Source organism: Dermacentor albipictus, chromosome 1 (assembly GCF_038994185.2).
Source record: "Dermacentor albipictus isolate Rhodes 1998 colony chromosome 1, USDA_Dalb.pri_finalv2, whole genome shotgun sequence".
NCBI classification, from domain to species: Eukaryota; Metazoa; Arthropoda; class Arachnida; order Ixodida; family Ixodidae; genus Dermacentor; species Dermacentor albipictus.
This window is the reverse complement of record NC_091821.1, coordinates 317,107,701-317,126,841: the sequence shown is the minus strand read 5'-3', so window position 1 is coordinate 317,126,841 and position 19,141 is coordinate 317,107,701. Positions and strand designations below refer to the sequence as shown.

At 40.8% G+C, this 19,141-nt stretch overlaps 1 protein-coding gene across 4 annotated transcripts in view; it reads right to left on the bottom strand.

The window, feature by feature from the left end:
• LOC135904132 (protein tramtrack, beta isoform-like) overlaps positions 1–19,141 on the bottom strand; it is a 227,153-nt gene that overhangs the window by 69,921 nt on the left and 138,091 nt on the right. The window contains exon 5 of one of the 4 annotated variants that reach the window (XM_065434809.2): positions 10,911–11,061. The exons of the other annotated variants lie outside the window; for them this stretch is intronic. Coding sequence (XP_065290881.2) covers positions 10,911–11,061 — 151 coding nt within the window. The remainder of the gene's footprint in view (positions 1–10,910; positions 11,062–19,141) is intronic. 4 annotated transcript variants of the gene reach the window in all.

The window sequence follows — 19,141 nt, the reverse complement described above, 5'->3', positions numbered from 1 at the left end:
CTTCTCCTAATAGAAATTGCCGAGGGATCAAATACACTAAACATTAATAATAACTGTGTTGCCATTGCCAAAGATGTTGCAAATGAATTCTTGAAGGCTATGCACTTTCAAGACAAAGAAAATATCTAATTTTCATAAAACAATATACTTGTATGTCTCAAAAATTGTGCCCGAAATAAATGATATCAATGCTTCCATGTTTTCTGCATATTTAATGAGTAAAGCAAATATCACACAAACTTTAGAACTACATCAGTTTGAAACCAGCAAAGCAGTGCATGCCACTGATATGAAAAATGTAAAGGCCATGAAATGAACAAGTTGAGAAGAAATATTTTAATAAAACTTTGTTAGCCTCCCCGCCTTTCTCTTAGTTGCATCTCTGTCATTCAAGAGCATTGTTTACATTTTTGTACATATGCAATGACCAGGGAAAAATCTCAATGACGCTGTGCTTTGTTAGAATGTATTGCGTAGGAGCAGTCATCACTGGTCACATATTTTGAGTAACTGCTCCGAAATTCCAAAAAGTCGCAACAGAGAGCAACATATAAAATGAAGGAGTTCTGCAAAATATACGAGGGCGAGTCAAATGAAAGTGAGCCAATGCGAATATATGACAAACGGGGTACTTTATTTAAAAGTAGTCTCCATGAGCATTTAGACATTTGTCCCACTGACTAACGAGTCACGTGATTCCCGTCTCATAAAACTCCTTGGTTTGCTGCTTCAAAAAGCCTGTAACTGCATCTCTCACGTCATCGTCCGACCCGAATCTGGTTCCTTTGAGCTGCTTGTTCGGTTGCCCCAAAATGTGGAAGTCACAAGGGGACAGGTCTGAGCTTTATGGCAGATGTTGCAGTGTTTCCCACTTGAACTTTGCCAGCATATGTGGGAAGCTAAGCAAAGCATGGAACGTCGTCTCAAAAATCAGAAATGGAACCACAACCTCAGAAGAAGGATTGCTAGGCACAATAAGGAAATCGAAGATTATACTTTTACATTATGCGAACAAAATTGGGCCAACAAGTGTGACGAAATGGAGGGGAGCATGCACCTCTCCAAGACGTGGAACATCCTCCGGCATTTGTTGGACCCTGCAAGCTCGAAAACTCAATCCGGTATAAGATTGGCAAAAGCTAGGCACGCGTTCGTAGGGAACGATGATTATTTCATGAAGAAATTAATTGAGACGTTCGTGGGGGAAACATCGCGAACTCCACTACCCGACTATGGTGGAGCGCCTAACGAGGCATTGCCCATGTGTACATCAACAGAGAGACTGATGGCTCTAGGAGTGCACAACACATGGGCAGAACTGGCGGAAGCGGTGCGAACCTCTCAATTTGAGAGACTTAGCACCACGAAGACAGGAAGAGCCATATTGGCCAAAGTTGGAATAAACCCGGACAGAGGCCCCATCCAAAAGGTGGAAGTAGATAGGGAAATTAGAAAAAATCTGATTATCCCCCCTCTGCCAAAAAACATGCACCCGGAACATAACAAAGACAGGAGGCATAAACGAGCCGAAGCATTAAAAATTAGATTCGGTAATATCTCGGAGCATGAGGTGGCCTATGTAGACGCGGCGGGAGGTAGCGGCAGTTTTACGGTGGCAACGGCCGTCAGCGGCCGGGGTATTCCCGTGACTGCTGTCACTCTTCGCGGGCGCAACATAGAAGTTGCCGAGGAAATTGCGATCGCATTAGCTTGCGCTGGAACGGACGCGAAATTTGTGATCAGTGACAGCAAAACTGCCATACAAAATTTTAGCAAGGGAAGGATCTCGCCCTTAGCGGCAAGAATCCTAGGCCAGAGAAAGCTAGATAGAAAAATTCAAATAATTTGGACTCCGGCGCATGAAGCCGTCCCCGGCAACGAGGCGGCCCACGAGCTGGCTCGAGATCTCCACCGCCGAGCCGCTACGGGGCCCCTCGATGACCGAGGGAGCGGAGAGCGCATGCTAAAATATGGGGAGATCACGCAGCATTATAGATTGGCTCGTAGACTGGTATCCCCGCCAGACCCAAAATTAAACAACAGACAAGCAGTCGCGTGGAGACGACTACAAACTTATACATATCCGCACCCGGTTATGGCAAACCACATGTTCCCCGAGGCCAGGAGCGATAAATGTAATCTTTGTGGGGCGAGAGGGACCCTCGACCACATAATATGGGAATGTCCGTACTCTCCCGGGGGAACGCACAAAATAGATAGTAGAGACACCTGGGAGACCCTGCTGCGCAGCTCGGACCCTGAGCTCCAGCTCCGGCTCGTCCAACTGGCCGAAGAGGCTGCTGGGACCCAAGACCTCCCAGCCTGCATCTAAGGCGGCGGCACTCGCCCCCTGACCTGTGCGTCAGGGGGTGGGTAGATCACCTTTTTCCGTTGGACATTAAAGTTTATTCTATCTGCCAGTTTTGTATTAACCACATCAGTGACATGGGGATGGGTATTGTCGTGAAGCAAGACGACCACATTGCTCAATTTTCCATGTTGTTAGTCCTTGATTGCGACACGCAGCTGATCTGATGTTTCACAATATCGGAAACAATTGATAGTTTCTCCAGGCTTAGCAAATTCTGTCAATAATGGCCCTTGACGATCGAAAAAGAAAGTCAACAACACCTTTCCGGCAGAAATGACGGCCTTTGCTTTCCTTGGGCGTGTTGAATTTAAATGTTTCCATTGTAAGCTTTGCCATCGTGTTTCAGGCTCGTAGTAGTGGCACCATGAATCGTCCCCGGTCACAATTGCAGATAAAAAGTCGTCACCCTCATCATGATACCGACCTAGATGAGTCAAGGCAGTGCCGAACCTCTCCATCTTCTGGCAGTGGTTCAAAATCTTGGGCATCCATTGCGCATACAAGAGCCGATAACCAAGATGTTCATGAATTATGGTGTGAGCCGAACCGTGACTGATGTTCACACGCCCTGCCAATTCATTTATGCTTATCCTCCGTTCTTTTCTACTCAGCCTTTGCAATTGGGTTGGGGGTGATTGCACGATGGCTTTGGCCAGGTCTTGGATTGGCTATGCAACTTTCATGTCCTTCTTTGAACCGTTTGCTCCAACGCTTCACAGTGGCCAATGAAATGCAATGTTCAACGTACATGGCAGCCATACGGCGACTAATTTCTTTTTGGGAAACACCTTCAGCTGTCAAAAACCTCACGACACCACGCTCTTCAACTTTTGGAGTGTCCATTATGTCCCGCAACCATGTTTAACCCAGTGTATGAAAGCATTAAAAAAACCTTGACCCTCACACCTGCGTGTCCCTTTTGTAAATGTGAGATACCTCTGTGCCACAAGCATGCCTTGCAGATAATGAACCAAACCAAAATTGCACAGGGTGGGTTGGCTCACCTTCATTTGACTCGCCTTCCAACATTAGAGATGTGAAGATACAATGGAATATACAAATGCGAAGATACAGCTTGATAAAGGGCAAAAAAGTGTCACTGGAAACAAAGTTCCCTGCACATATACACAAAACCTCGTAACAAGATATTCAAATATACATATAAGTCTCCGATAAATCTACGTATCTAAGAAAAAGTCACTACATATACTGCAAAAGAGTACGCATTTGGGCTGGTTGGTTCATGATTCCGAGCAATAAAAACAGCGCTAAACGACAGGACGAGTGAAGGGACACGGACAACGGCGCTGAAGGGACACAGCGCCGTTGTCTGTGTCCCTTCACTCGTCCTGTCGTTTAGCGCTGTTTTTATTGCTCGGAATCACTACATATGATGTGTCAAACAAGGCAAATAAACATGTTGCACAAGCACAGATTAACAGATCCCCGCCCCACCTCCCTCCGCTCCATCCGATGTATCGCATGTGATGGAAGGCGGCGTGCTTGGTCCCCACTTTTCTTTTTTGCGCACGCAAGATTGAGCCACCATCGCCAGTTCACTAAACAGCTCACCCATGCCACCCACCCCTTTTCACTAGCACATACAGCATGCAGCACGCGGTCACGATGTTACCGCCCTTGGACTTTATATGGAACATGAAGGCGACAGCGATGGCAGGAATGCACCTGGAGTGTCCGTATAATTGCTATCGCAATAATGTAATCAGAATATCCAGCAACTGAAGCGTCCTGTGGCCCATTACTTTCGGCAAAAGAAGAAGTGACAAAATCGAACTTTCACCGTGTGACAATTCACTGCGCTGCAACAATGTTCTTTTTTTTCTTTTATGCTGCGGGGGGCACTGAAATGAAATAATGGAAAGGAAAGCATGTTCGCTACAATCAAATGCCTACTTTGGGCACCTAGTGCGGCTACCGAAGGAATATCAAAGAAAACATGAGACGCTTACAGAGAGACGCTCATGAGAGACGCTTACATGAGACGCTCCACAGAGAACCATACTCATACTGCTCGGTATCCTACACTGGCGAGACAAGGCTTTCTGGAGAGGTTGCGCTCAAGCGAACGCGTTGCAACACGTCGAGTCCCCACAGTGATGGCGTAGAGCGGCCATTGTTTCTTTTTCTGATCTGCTAGCCAGAAGGAGTCCAAAAACTCTGGCAGGCCAAAATCCACTCGATGAGAGAAAAGCGAACGCGCGCGAAAGTGTGCCGCCCATTGGCCGAGGGCAACACGAGAAAAACACGTGCTCTGGCTGGCTCTGGCAGCTTACGGGTAGGAGAACAATAAAACTGAAAAAGCTCAATGTGTGCTCGCCATTTAAAGCCAAAGTAAACAAAATAAAGAAGAACATAGTTGCCTTTGCTGGCATCAGTGCCTTGACATGGTTTCTTTGGCGCAGGTTAAAAAAAATATGAGGGCACAAATGAACCACCACAATGCTTCTTCTCATCAGACCTCGCTGTGCGCTTTGTCAACTTGTCTGTGATAGTGTGTTGATTTGGCTTGTCTCGTTGTATGGTCCGATGTACAACTTTAGAAAAGTCAATGCACCTTTGGCGTCAAATGTTTATAACAGCATTAAACCCATAAAATTCCAGAATTGAAAATCTAAAGCACGACTTTGGAAATGTCAATGCACCTTTTGCATCAAAAGTTTGCGAGAACTTTATGCCCATAAAGTTTCAGAATTGAAATCCAAGCGCTCCCTAGATACCACGGCTTCCGCTAGATGCCGTGACCAGCCCGCTCACCATCAAAACGCCTTTGAAAGCTTGTGCTCGGATGGGGCTCCTTACATTACGATATGCGACTCCCCGTGCATGGGCATTGCCACAAAATCCAGCGTGAGTTCTCAATGTTCGTGTAAAATGTCTCTTCGAGCGTGAAAATGACATTCTAGACAAAATTGAGCATGATTTCCGCCGCCATGGGCTGTTTTAGTTGGCTGCACATGACAGCATGGAAAAATTTCAAGGGGGGGGGGGGGGCTGAAGCCCCATAAGCCCCACCCCTGGCTATGCCCCTACCGTCTATATAGCAATATTTTTCTTCCAATAAAAAATTTTCAGACCAGCGCTTGTTTCATATTCATGTGCGCTGCCCAAGAATTGATAGGTTCCAACTCGCACGCTTTTCAATCCTTCTGCAGCAACAAGATGCCACAAATGCCTTATTAAAGATAATTTGTTTACAGAGCGGGTGCCGGCAAAATTTTGCCAAGCATTCTGAAAGAAATTCGAAGACCTGGCAACTGCACCAGGATAGCGCCCAATTGTTTGGCTCAAATGATTCCATCTCTTTTGGCACAGCACAGTATTTCAGTGGTTTGTCAAGCCCCCTAGTCGTGTGACTTTTGCCTGTCCATGAACATCGAAAGGTACCTGAAGGGAACGCACTACCGAACGCGAAAGGACAGCGAGCGGAACACGACAGCTGCCCTAGTAGGACTTCCCGAGCAGGGGTTCTAGGACTGTTTCGAGAAGTGGAAAGAGCATGGGAGTCAGCGTGTGGAAGCTGGAGGAAACTACTTTGAAGGGGATTAGGACGACAAAAACATCAGGTGACGCTTATATTTTTCTAGGAGCATGGTTGGATACTTTTCAAAGAGGCCTTGTATAGGAATATATTCTTGCAATATTCCTTGTAACATGCCGGATAGCAGTGGTACAAGGAACTTTGACGAGCTACATACAATTTCGTTGGGCTAAATTGAACAGCTTAAAGATGGCACAATAATAAACTGTAGCAGTCCAAATTTCATGTTGGCCTCATAAAGTCTATTTTGAATTAAAAGTAAGTGAGGGGTACAATATCACAATGTTAGTTGTTCAATCAGAACAGCCAAATAAACAAAAAATGGTGCGTTTTAGTATCATAGCAGCACGTCAACCCTTTCACCATCTTGACATGGTTTCTTCTTAACATGTATGTGTTATATGCCTGACTCCAGTGAAAATTTGATCATGTATGCATGTCTTGAATTAAATTTTATGGTAACGTGAGGAATTACACCACTGCAAGCTGGGGTTGTACCACGAATACCTTGTGAGGTGCTCACATGTGAGGGACTATAGCCACTGCTGTGCGGCCAAGCCTTGAAAATGTCTATATACCTAGAAAACAAGAGTAAGAACACTGTACAGTTGAATCTCAATATTACAAAGCAATAAATGCAGCCAGAACTTCATAAATTTGCAAATTCAGCTTAGTAAAGAGTTTTATGTAGAGGTTTCTTGGAGGCTTCAAGAACAGTCCTGTTGGATATAGTATATTTTCACTAATTATTTATGTAGAAAATAGCAATAAACTCAAGCAATGCAGTAAAAAACTTCATTTTACGGCCTGAAGAAGACCATTAAAGTGTGAAATTCAGGAATAAACAACAAACTTGGGAAATATATATATATATATTCTTCCTTTCTGCATTTTATGGTATCAGCAGCTCGAAAGCTCTACGTACTATTTCTCAATATTTGCTTTAACTTTAGGTTAATCTTGTGTTACCTAACTTGCTAAATATACTTAAGATCTTGATACCACAGATGGTTGAAAGTTACCATGTTAAGTGCCGATTAAATCTAAATTACTTTGCGATTAGTCTTTGCACTTACACAGCACACAGAAAGCTGACATTCACCCTATCATGAAAAATGCAACTACGTAGTTCTATTGCTTACAAAAGAAATATTTACAATGCTGTATATGTAGAGCTCGTCAGAAGAATAAGCAAAACCTTTGCATAGTACCTGAATTTTAGTTGCTGTTATACAATGGACATCTGGGGCCTGCAGTGGTGTCACGACTAAGCCCAAATTATCAGTCAGCCAGTGTAACTAGTGTAACTACAAGATCAAAAGCACTGGAATGTGCAGTAGAGGTCACAATGAAAGCAAAACTTCAGCACTGACTGTCCCTACTGCCAGCAGTCACCATCAAATTGTGCCATGTGTTGACATGTATCATTGTTATCACAGCTCATCAACACAAGGCTGTCATTTCGTTTTTTACAATTGTACAGTAATTTGCACGTCCAAGGTTACTGGCAACATTGTTCATAGTAACAAGAACAACACAGTGCGACAACACCGAAGCAATGCACATTCCTTTCCCAAATGAGCATTTCTGAGGCATTCGGGAGCACATCCATTAGAATAGAGCACACTCAGTGTGCTTTCTCTATATGACATACAGTGTAGCAACGCATTCTGTCCTCACACTGACAATCAATGAGTTTCAACACATGCCAGCAGCGTTTGCATGCAAAAGGGTGCATGCGAAAGGTTCTGCGTCAGCCGATGTTCTTGTTTTCTTCATTTGCTTGTCACAAATGCTCCAAGCACATGCAACCTGTATAAATTTTGCTAAATGATAATTAGAGAACAAAATTGCCTAGCTAAAACATGGAAAGAATACTTTCAATAAAGCTAAGATGCAGAAACAAGAAAAGTTATTTACACTGTGAACTTCTTTACACTGGGCCTTCTTATATCAACGTTAAGCTGTGTTTGACCCGCCGCAGTAGCTTCATGGCTATGGAGTTGCTCTGCTAAGCACGAGGTCATTGGTTCAATTCTGGCTGTGGCAGCCGCTTGATGGGGGGCAAAATGCAACAAACTTCTTTGTACTTAGATTTATGTGCACGTTAAAGAACCCCAGGTGGCCAAATTAATCTGTAATCTTCCACTACCGCATGCCTCATAATCAGATTGTGGTTTTGGCATATAAAAACTCAGAATTTTAATATATTTATTTAAATTAGTACTTAATTAGGCTGTAGTAACATGGCTGCTACACTTTCAGCACTTTCAGGAGAGATTCCATCTTAAGATGTGAGCAGGAGCTGATGTATATTCTATTGCCTATTTTCAGAGTAAACTGTTGAAAAGCCTAACATAAGATGCCCGTAAAAGAGTAGTGACACACATTTTTAGGGGCTCTGCTTTTTGCACTTAATCAGTAGCTATTGATCCAGTAATACATAATGGAAAAAAGCTTGTTGGCTCTAACGTGCGACGACTGCTTAGTTATATGCTTGTATGTAATGCCCGGTCGCAGTTTTGATTTGGAAGAGCAATTCGTGCCCCGTGATGTAAGAGGCATGCTTGTAAGCACCAATGATTACATGAGCACACAGACCTGTGCTCCTGTTTTGTCAACTAGTTTGGTAAGAAACCTGTGCATGGATACATAAATGTAATGATTCATTGGGCAGAAGTCGACTATGCCATACATGATTCCGCCATTAAAGAGCTTTAGCGTGTCTGTAAACTTCTTACCATTTGCGATTTACTGGGTAAGAAGAGGGCTGTACCACAGGAACAACACTGGTAGAAACATCTACCAAGACTGTGTCTCACCACAGAGCACACAAAACTAATGCTGCAACTTACGTATTCTACATAATAGCTGGCATAAAGTGTCGGTAGTGACACACTCTTTAACATACTAGACTATTATGATAATTCCCTTCGACAATAACCCTGACACGACTAAAAAGTATTTTGAATACACTGTAGTCAAACAAATCGTCCCAGGATGTTGCCACCTGTTTTGCTACTGCAGGTTATGGCACTGGTAACCTGGTAATCCGTAAACGGTAAGAAGTTTGCATGTACACTTTGTATGCGCATGTACGTTTCGTGTGTAGTCAGTGCAAGAAAACCAATGCAAACAGTGCTGAACGTCTTCTGAATGGTGAGACAAGCCAATGACATCGCGCGTCACTGAAATCAATCGCCAAAACTTATAACGTAACATTGTTTGCATTGCTGATGACTACATGGATAAGTACTGCACTTTTCGATTCGCTGCTTGCATGAACTTGAAAACTAAATTAAAATGCGTTCTAAGTTCTATTTGCTATTGATACTGTACAGATGATACCTATGAGCTCGCAGAAATGAAATCTACCAGCTATTTCAAGTTGTAATTTTCATTTCAGTACCCTTTAAGAGTAAATGAATGGATAAAAGGAAAAAGACAAAAGTGTGTGATAGGGAATAACTTGATGTCTTACCATCACTGCCTTAATTTCACAAAGATACTGCCAGCTTTCAAATATAGGCATACAATGTCATAAGTTAGTCCTCTATTTTGACAGCAAGTTTAAGAGAGGCCTAATATCAAAACATTTCTGCATTAAAATGACTAAATCATAAGAGGAAAAAGCGAACAGTTGCGCAGAGTGCAAGAAGAATAACTGAAAGATTAAAATTATTGGCAGAATATAATTCAAAGCCTTTTGCTTCAATACCTGCATATTAATTAGGAGTGTGCAAACAGTTAATATTGAGACTGAACAGAATACAAATAGAATAGCACCAGAAGTGAAATGAATCGAATAACAAATACTTTTCTAACAATTTTCAAATAATTAATAGTCATTATCAAATGCCATTATTATAGAACAATGTTCCCATCCTAGTATATTCACAGTGTTTTCAAAGTTCTATCACTGCATTGCAAATAGTGAAGCGTTGTTCATTAAAAGCCCAAATAACATGTTATGAACAAATAAGCAGTTCGTTCGCACACTCCGGACTCTTCAGTGAGTGAGAATGATAGTGGGTTAAGCAGAAAAGTGTGGCACCCTGAGCAACTTACAGCGTGCTCCACAACGTAATGTCTCATGTTTTATGCATTTCATATTGACCGCAAATAAGGACGGGGACAGAGGGAGAGAACACTTGAACAGCATGTGCTGTTTATGTGTTCTCTCCCTTTGTGTAAACACCAAATAGGATCAAAGTGCAGTTCTTCTCATGTCTTATGTATACTATACCTGCCAGGACAAAACTTCTCACACTTCTGCTACAATCTTTTGTTTGACTGCCCTCAGTTGGCGTTTTAGAATGTTCGAAAACTATTACAAATATGTTCATATTTACAAATAGTCCCTAGTTGATTCAAAGACCAAGTTGAATTTGTCAATACTCGATTCATTTATCAAAAGCTTCGAATGTTCACGCACCCCTAATATAGACCTGTTTTAAAGAAATCAACCATAAACAAAATATGAAACATCCATGCTATCGTGCAGATACTAATTATTTTTTCATTCAGGAATACAACTGATGTGGAGGTGTCTTAAAATTTGCCAGGCACCCACTTGCTAATGGTTTAACGTCACCAACCCTGTTGTAGGCAATGGAACCACCAAAGAAGGCCAACATGTAAAGCACTGCTGAAAAGTAATGATGGATTAATTAATCTAAATGGATCTAAATTGGATTAATCTAAATGGATTAGCTGCATCCTGCCAATAAAAGAGATGTCTATATCAAGCCAAATTCATTGCCATACAGGCTTCCACTGTAAATACCACTACTACTCTTTCAGAGTACTACTATGTAAATCCTACTCTTTCAGTTTCTAACTTGCACAAAAGTATTGGTGTAATTCCTGCAGTGTATTGCTGACAGGCAAAAGTACATTTTCTTTCTGGTTAAAGCCACCTTGCCTACAAAATCTACAGCTTGAAAGAGAAAAAATGTGTTGCCATGTGAAAAATCACACCTTGCAGGAGGACCTGGGGCAGTCCAGTCTGCAGAATTTCTGTACGAGGAGGATGATGCAGCTGCCATTGCCCGACTCTGGGGCGGTACAGTTCCCCAGACAAGACCCGTGGGATATGAAGTATTAGCAGCACTCGAATTCTTAGGGTTACCTGCAGGCAACAAAACAAAATGGTTATCAAGTACATTCATCGCCACAGAGCCGTGGCCTCCAAACAACTTTGCTTAGAAAAAAATATCACTTCCCAAGTTCAGCCAGCTGTGGTCTTCTATGCAGGCTGCCTGCAAGCTAGCATAAGTTGAAGCTATGAAGAAATATACCATTCTATAACGAAACCTTCCAGCGAGTTGAGCCCTTCCAGCTACATCAAAGTTTGCAATAAAAAAAAATGAACAAAACTCACATAAATTATTTTGCTCACACAGTTACGGAACAATTCAGCTTTGTAAAGACGTCGTTCAATATGGCTGTGCCCTTAAAAAATAAAAATGCTCTTAGGCCTTCTAATTTGAATATCTTAAACTGCTCCTTGTAATATATTACACACAATTAGGCCACATGTAAAACTAAATATTTTAACATTATGCCTCACCATGAAGAAGCCATGATCCATACTCATAGAATGTTTTTAGAAACAGGGTATACCTGTTTCTTCTCAAGCCTACAAAGCCTACAAAGCCTTCAAGCCTTCAAAGCCTACAAAGCAACATTCAGTGCTGTGGCTAGACAATGCTAAAGGTCATACAACCAAGAAAAATAAAAGGTAAGATTTGTAGATGAAATGTGCAAGCACAGCTGCAAGACACAAAGTAAAAAAAAGAACTACACAAAAGGGGTACAAGCTAACTTATTCATAATTACATGTATGATCACAAGCAAGCATAAACCTCCAGGCACATTACAAAGAGGATGGTCAAAAGTGAACGTAAGGAACAGAAATGACGTGAATTCTTCAGGATCTTGCTGCTTGTCATAGACCACACTTGGCACACAACCTAAGTCTCAAAAGAGTTACATTTATTCACTATAAAAGCATTACATACCATTGGATTACTGAAAAGTACATAGGCTCAACTGAGCACAGGGCATACCATAAACTAGTTGGAAAATGAAGTACTAAGTAACATCAAGATGTAGAAGCTCTAAATGCCTTCTCGAGTATTAATGCATCAAAAATGACAAATAGGTATACTGAACATACATGTACAGTGGTACACATACATATACTGTGCACAGCTACTAGAGACTAACACACTAATATAAAAACTAAAGAGCAAGCCCTACAGGCAACAGATATGTGCAAAGTGAAGCATCAGGGAACAAGGAAATGCACACCCCTTAATCTTTATAACACGTAGCATCACAGATTGTAAAACACACCTCACCTCACAAACAATGCCACGTGGTACACAAATGCCATTAAAAACAGTGATCACCATAGGGTAAACACAAATAAGGAATATAAGTATGGTCTAAAAAGAGGTACTTTAGCCAAAGGTAAGCTTATCAGTTCCCTAAATGTATGCAACAATAGAAGTCTAACTGAAGCCTGAAATTTTTTAAGGTTTTGTTGTGCTTGTCATACAATTTAGGGATACTTAAAAGATTGCCACGCAATAAGAACATGCAGTACACCATGAGTATTGTTTTCAAAGGTTTTTAAACACCAGTCTACAAACCCGCATTAGTGTGAGCTCAAAATTGTGTTACGAATAAGAGTAAATTTTTCAGATCATTAGTACAGCACTAGTTAGCTGACACAGCATACTAACTAGTCTGACAGCTGCTCATTCTGTATGTCATTCATAAAAGAGAGAAGAAAAAAGAGAAAGGCAAAACAAATTCTGTCCTAGATGAACTTGGCAAGTGAGATTAGCACTATGTTCGTAATTATTTGACACTCGAGACTAGTGAGAAATCATTGGTAAGAAATCAAGAAATTTTAAGACTACAGGTGACATATCTAGACAATAATGTTTAGAGGACCGTAAATACATGAGCGGTTGCTAATATACCATGACCTAACATGAACAAATGTCCTGAAAATACCCTTGTTCATAAAAGTAAAAGAAAAGGCACAAGACAGCTGACTTTCTGGCTTAGCTGAGAAGTTCAGCTGCACTGCTAGTTACAGTGAAAATTTTGTAAAGAATGGCATTATGCTGAAAGTAGTGACAACCTGTATCCAGAAACATCAATTCTAAGGCAGGGCAGCGCAATGGCTCTAGCCTGACACCTAACTGCCAAGTTTCTTATACTACATTGTTCAAACAAAATAATAAGACAGCAGGCACTTTAATTAAAATCAGCTGCAGCTTTACAGTATTGGAGAGCTTTTACACTAAATTATTTACCTGCCTAGAGCAGAAAAAGTGAAAGGTCTTGCACCCCAATTTTTTCATCTAGGCAATGTTACGCTATACTGCTTGCCTATAGGTCCTTTTGCATGGGCTATGTAGGCTGTAAAGCAATTATAAAATGTACCTACAGCAGCACTGCTCATTAGCACTGCCTCTTACATGTCTCATAGTGCATTCTCTATTTCTTTCAGCAGACCCTGAAGAACAAGCTGATGTAGGTAAATGGTAACAAAACCATCACATATTTACGAATCAATCTCACATAGCAATGTGAGAAATAATCTAGTAATGAAGTAGGACCAATGTTTAGCAACTCTGCACGATGTGAGCCTGAGGTTGTAGTAAATGTAAACATCAGCTGCCAAACAAACTTCTATGCTCTCACAGACAAAATACAAAAAAAAAAAAACAAAAGCTTTTGAATGTCCAACAATTAAGAGCAGGTGTCGACAACATCTACAGTACCATGGCGACCCAGAAATGACCCCTGGGAGTAAACAATGGGTTGTTACCCAAGCTGTTCAAATTTGCTGCAGGTAGAATAGAATGCATAATGCCATTTTTCTGGCTATCATCAGATCAACTGTCACCAACTTAGTGCTAAAGTTTCTGGTTACATGCTTTTCCAGCTACTGAATGTGAAATTGCTATTAACAAAGTTACAAGTTGCCAACTGACTTAATTAGAGATGAAAGTTAGGCTTTGTTTATTTATGTAGATTTATCATGTAGATTTATCACTAAATCTACATGAGGCGAGACTGAGAAGCATAGAGGACACGACGCTAGAACTGGCGTCGTGTCCTGTGTGCTTCTCGTTCTCGTCCCACGTCTCTTTAGCAGTAGTTAACGCCTCAAATGTCAGCTGACATAGCAACAAACCACCTACCCATTTATTGGCAAGTTAATGTCTTACAGATGAAATGTAAAAATTGTCATCTACCTGACAGTAGCAAGAAGCTGCAAAGCAAACCAGTGCAGATTTTTCTTGCGTGAAGCGCTCTTTCTGAAAAACCCATATGGGCTCCCTTTGTGGCTTCATACTACTGTTCGGTGGATGGCAATTTTCCTCTTTATTGAAATGTACTCCACGTTGCGGATTTATACAGAACGGATTTGCCATATTCGATGTCTTGATGAGTACTCAAGAAGTCTTGTTGGGTGAATAAACATTTGAGATAGAAAGTGTATAGTCATTCTCAAGTTGTTCACTATAATGTAATACAACAAGTGCCCGCAACTGCTAAAGACACCCGACGTGGCAATGAATAAATGCACAACTTTGGGCTGCAATTTCAGGTTGCACAATTTTTCACATGCACAATTACATAGGTGCCTCAACTGGCTACATAGATGTCTACATGGCTGCTGTCATAAGCTATGTTAGCCTAGAAAAATCACAGCCCTTAGGAACATTTTTTTTTTGTACAAAGGAACCTTTCCATTTCTTGCAACCTGAACAATGAAGTACAAGTAAGAGGATAGCCTGCTAAAGAGGTTCTACGCTGGTTTAAAAGCAAAACTGGTACTACCTATTAACTCATTAAAGCTAGCTCCAAATGTGTACTGCTTCCTGAAAAATTGGCAAATAAAAATCTATACAAAATAAGCAAAAAAAATGCACATGGAAGTCCCTGCCTCATTAATTCAGAAGTCAAAGGAAATAAAAATGACTATCAACATAATGTATCAGTGCAAACAAGATGAAGAGTACTGTACTTCTAAGCACAAATAAGGGAATATTGATATGAAAAATGGATGTAACAGAAATGCATGGAAGAGTATTCATCTGACGAAATTTGCCAAGGTTGAAGACTGGGCGTGTTGGTATAGCATATTAGAGGCTCGATTGCACAATGTTTGGACAACACACACAGAAGAGAAACACTCACCACCAGAGCACTACTTGCAACTATCGTTTTATTCCCTTGCCAATGGAATAAATACTGGAAGATCATCGGGGGGCGGGGGGGGTAACGTCAAAAACGAGATTTTTGCAAACATGGCCATCCACCAAAGCCAAGCCAGCTTTGTCTTGCGATCATTTTTGACATTGCAAAAAAGGAACCACGATACAAAATTCCAGATTAGCGCGTGAGGAAATCTATTTCCTTTGCACTAAGGGAGACTGATGGCATGCTCATGCACATACTTTCCAAACGTGCAATTTCAGAGGCTTCGATTATGCGGATGTTGGCCATTCTTTAAGAAATGCAAGATTGTGAGCAAAGATGGCAGCCAAATGACACGAGAAATAATCGAAGCCTCTGAAATTGCACATTTGGGAAGTATGTGCATGAGCATACCATCAGTCTCCCTTAGCCCAAAGGAAATAGATTTCCTCACGCGCTAATCTGGAATTTTGTATCGTGGTTCCTTTTTTGCTATGTCAAAAATTATCACATGACAAAGCTGGCTTGGCTTTGGTGGATGGCCATGTTTGTAAAGATCTTTCTGTTTTTGTCGTTACCCCCCTCCTCCCACCCCCCGGAGGATCTTCCAGTATTTATTTCATTAACAAGGGAATAAAACGATAGTTGCAAGTAGCGCTTTGGTGGTGCGTGTTTCTCTTCTGTGTGTGTCATCCAAATGTTGCGCAATCGAGCCTCTAATTCATCTGACACAATTGGTCGCATCACAGGGTCATACAATAATTTCTGAAAAATGCAATATAAATAATTTAATTTAAATAAAGTCAACACTTGAGGAAGCATATGTTTGTAAAAAACAGAAATAAGAAATATTCTTTGTCCATGCTGACGGAACGTCAATTCTTCTTCAGTGCATTTTATATCCTGCAAAAAGGATTTTTTATGCAAAAGCAATATGTTCAAATGTCTGATCTTCATTAGGTGACAGGAAAATTATGAAGAGATATGTGTAGTTGGAAGCACATAGATATGGGGTTAATTGGCAATTTTATTTCCAAGCTTCAATCAGTGCCACAATAAAAGAAAGACATATAATACCGGTGTCACAGGTACACTTCTGATTGCAATCGGGGCTGATACGGATGAGATTTCTTGATCACGATCAACAATGGTCTCTGCTACACAGTCCAACGATCGGGATCGAGCTATTATTGTCTGCTGACGATCGGCAACTCTCAGAACTGCACATTGCCTTGACTTCAAATTCAGATTAGCAAAATATGGTTAAACTGGGACAATATTTCTATTTTTCAGCTTACTACTGCTGATAAAAAGGTTTTTTAAAATATTTTTCATTGAGCTACCTTCACTTTATGTTTTTAGCATTTTCAGAATACTGCACTAAAGGGCGCAGACGTCAGCCTGCGATTGTGGTCAAGAGGCCTGATCACGATTGCAAATGACTGTAGCAACCCAGTCCTTGTAGCCCCGATCTCAATCAGCACGTGTGACACCGGTATAACATAACTGAGAATTCGTGTAGCTTCGTCTGTCTTTTTTTTCTTTATTTATATTTGTTTATATGTACTTGACAGCTCTGCATCCCTATAAAGACTGCCATCTTGTTACTAACATTTCCACAGCAGAACATAAATAGGGCAAAGTTCTTGAGTTAGGAAAAATGCCCTGACAAAACCTCATACACCATAACATCAACTGCTACAAAATAGGACAGCCAAAATTACTATAGTACACTCCTGATAATAAGACTTAATACCCAGCCTTTAAAATTATTTTTAATTCATTACCTTAGGGCACCTATTGCGATTGTGAAGCAAGAAGCATGTCAGTGCTTAAGGCCCATATACACTTAGAAAAAACCCCAGACGCATCAGCTTCTTGTTATCCCTTCCCAAATTTTCAGACAAATGCACCAGTTAACACTTTCCCAAAAAGCCTCCATCACATAATGCAGGATAAAAGTTAAGTTGAACACCAGTGCATTTTTGTTATAGTATTTGGAGAAGAGTACCTTTGTTGAAACTGGTACAACTAGTCTCAAAATTCCTACTAAGTTGAGATGCCTCAAGCATTGAACATCTTCAACTCTGCAATTTCACCTTGTGTATTTAAGGAAACAGTTAGGAAGCACTAAATTAAAGTTAAGTTAAAATGTGATTATTGCACATTTCATGAGGCCTGCCACCACTAGTAATGTGTTGAAAAAAAGTCATTATGATATACACTGCTATTGTCTTTGAAACAAAAATTGGCTCTTCCCCTATGAAACAGGGAGGAAATGTATACAGTCATATAAGAGTTAATACTGACTAATTATTGTTACAACGTGCCCAAGAAAAAATTGATTTAAGGCTTCACAAACTTTTGGTGAAAAGTAACATCATGCCAAGTTTTTAAAGCATGCTTGCAAAAGAGAGAGAGAGAGAGAGAGATTGAAAATAGTAGTATGAACATGGATAAATACTTTACAGCAGCACATAGCATTGCTATTCATTCACTGTCTGGTGTGCCTCTACTTCTTACAAAGAAACACAGGCCTAAATCCGTGATATGCTGACAGCCAGGTTTACATTCATAAAAAGTTTATAGGGCAGTAAAAGCCATTACAATAATGTGCACACAAGGTGAGATTAGAAAATTTCCTCCTGATTATAGCATAAAGCAATGGTGCTGCTCAACCTTTCATCATGAGAGCAAGCTAAAAGCAGAAAGACAGGAGCTGAAGAATAAAGTAGCTAAAATGCACAGCATCATGACCATGAATCACATAGGAACAGCATACATGCAGAAGCACTGCTTGGCTTACTTCCATTGCACACACAGGCAACTGAACTAGGTCTGAAACTACAAGGACAAAAACAAGCTTAGAGCTCCAGCTAAGCTATAGAAAACAAGGCAAGTGGCCAATCTCCAGAAAATACATCCAGGTCATCATGCAGTATCTTGGGGAGCTGGCAACATTTTCTTTTAATCTTTCTAGTTACCCTATCAAGAAACCATGACTGATTAGTGTGAAATGGTGGAACTACAGCAGCTTAAAAGCTTGCTCACATTACCGACAATTTTTCGTGTGTCACTAACGTGAAATTCATGAGCATACAAAAGTTGCCAATATTCTCATTGCTCCTAGGATAGAACAAATGAGTCATTTACATGAAGGTGCCTTTATCTATGGAAAAGCTCTTTATTATTCTTGCAGACTGTAGTGGTCTTATTCAGCAATGAAACAATGAACCATAATATGCTATACAATAAGTTAAACTCCAAAATTTTATACTAAGCATCCAAATTAACATTATATTCAAAGATGAAAAATATTGCTGCCTAAATTCAATGAATTAAAACACTATAGAAAATGTTTACACAAGTGCAGGCATCTGTGATACCAAGTTTAAAAAAAAGTTAATTATGAGGCATGGGGAGATGTTACAGGCCTCATACACAAATCCATCATTTGCCTCTCACATGACTGTCATGGGGACAAAGCATACTAGACACAAAAAGAGCTGCATCCAAATGACTGACGGCAACAGCAGTGCCAGTTACATATGTCTTTAACCTCTGACTGACAACACGATAGCTATGCTTCTTGCCAAAAACAAAAACAAAACAAAATATTTTCTCCTGACTTTAGAAGCCACTTATAAATGTCACAAATGGACAATAGTGCAATAGCACTCAGGTGAAAATTTAGTTTTCAAGTCGAGAAATTCATACACATTTCTTTAGTATTAACAGGCAACTTGCACATGCAGGAGCTTTGGAGCACACAGGGGCACTCAATTCAACATTCGGCAGTTCTAGTGCTTAGAGCTTGGCCAATTCTCGATAAGGTAGAATCAACTCAATAAAAATGTAGAGCCCTGGTTTACACTATGTGCAACCAGTTTTCTACAAGAGGCCAGTCCTCTCCTCTCATGGGAACTAATGTTGTGACAGCGGTGGGATGGTGCAGCTGTGGGAATGAGGTCCTAAATGTT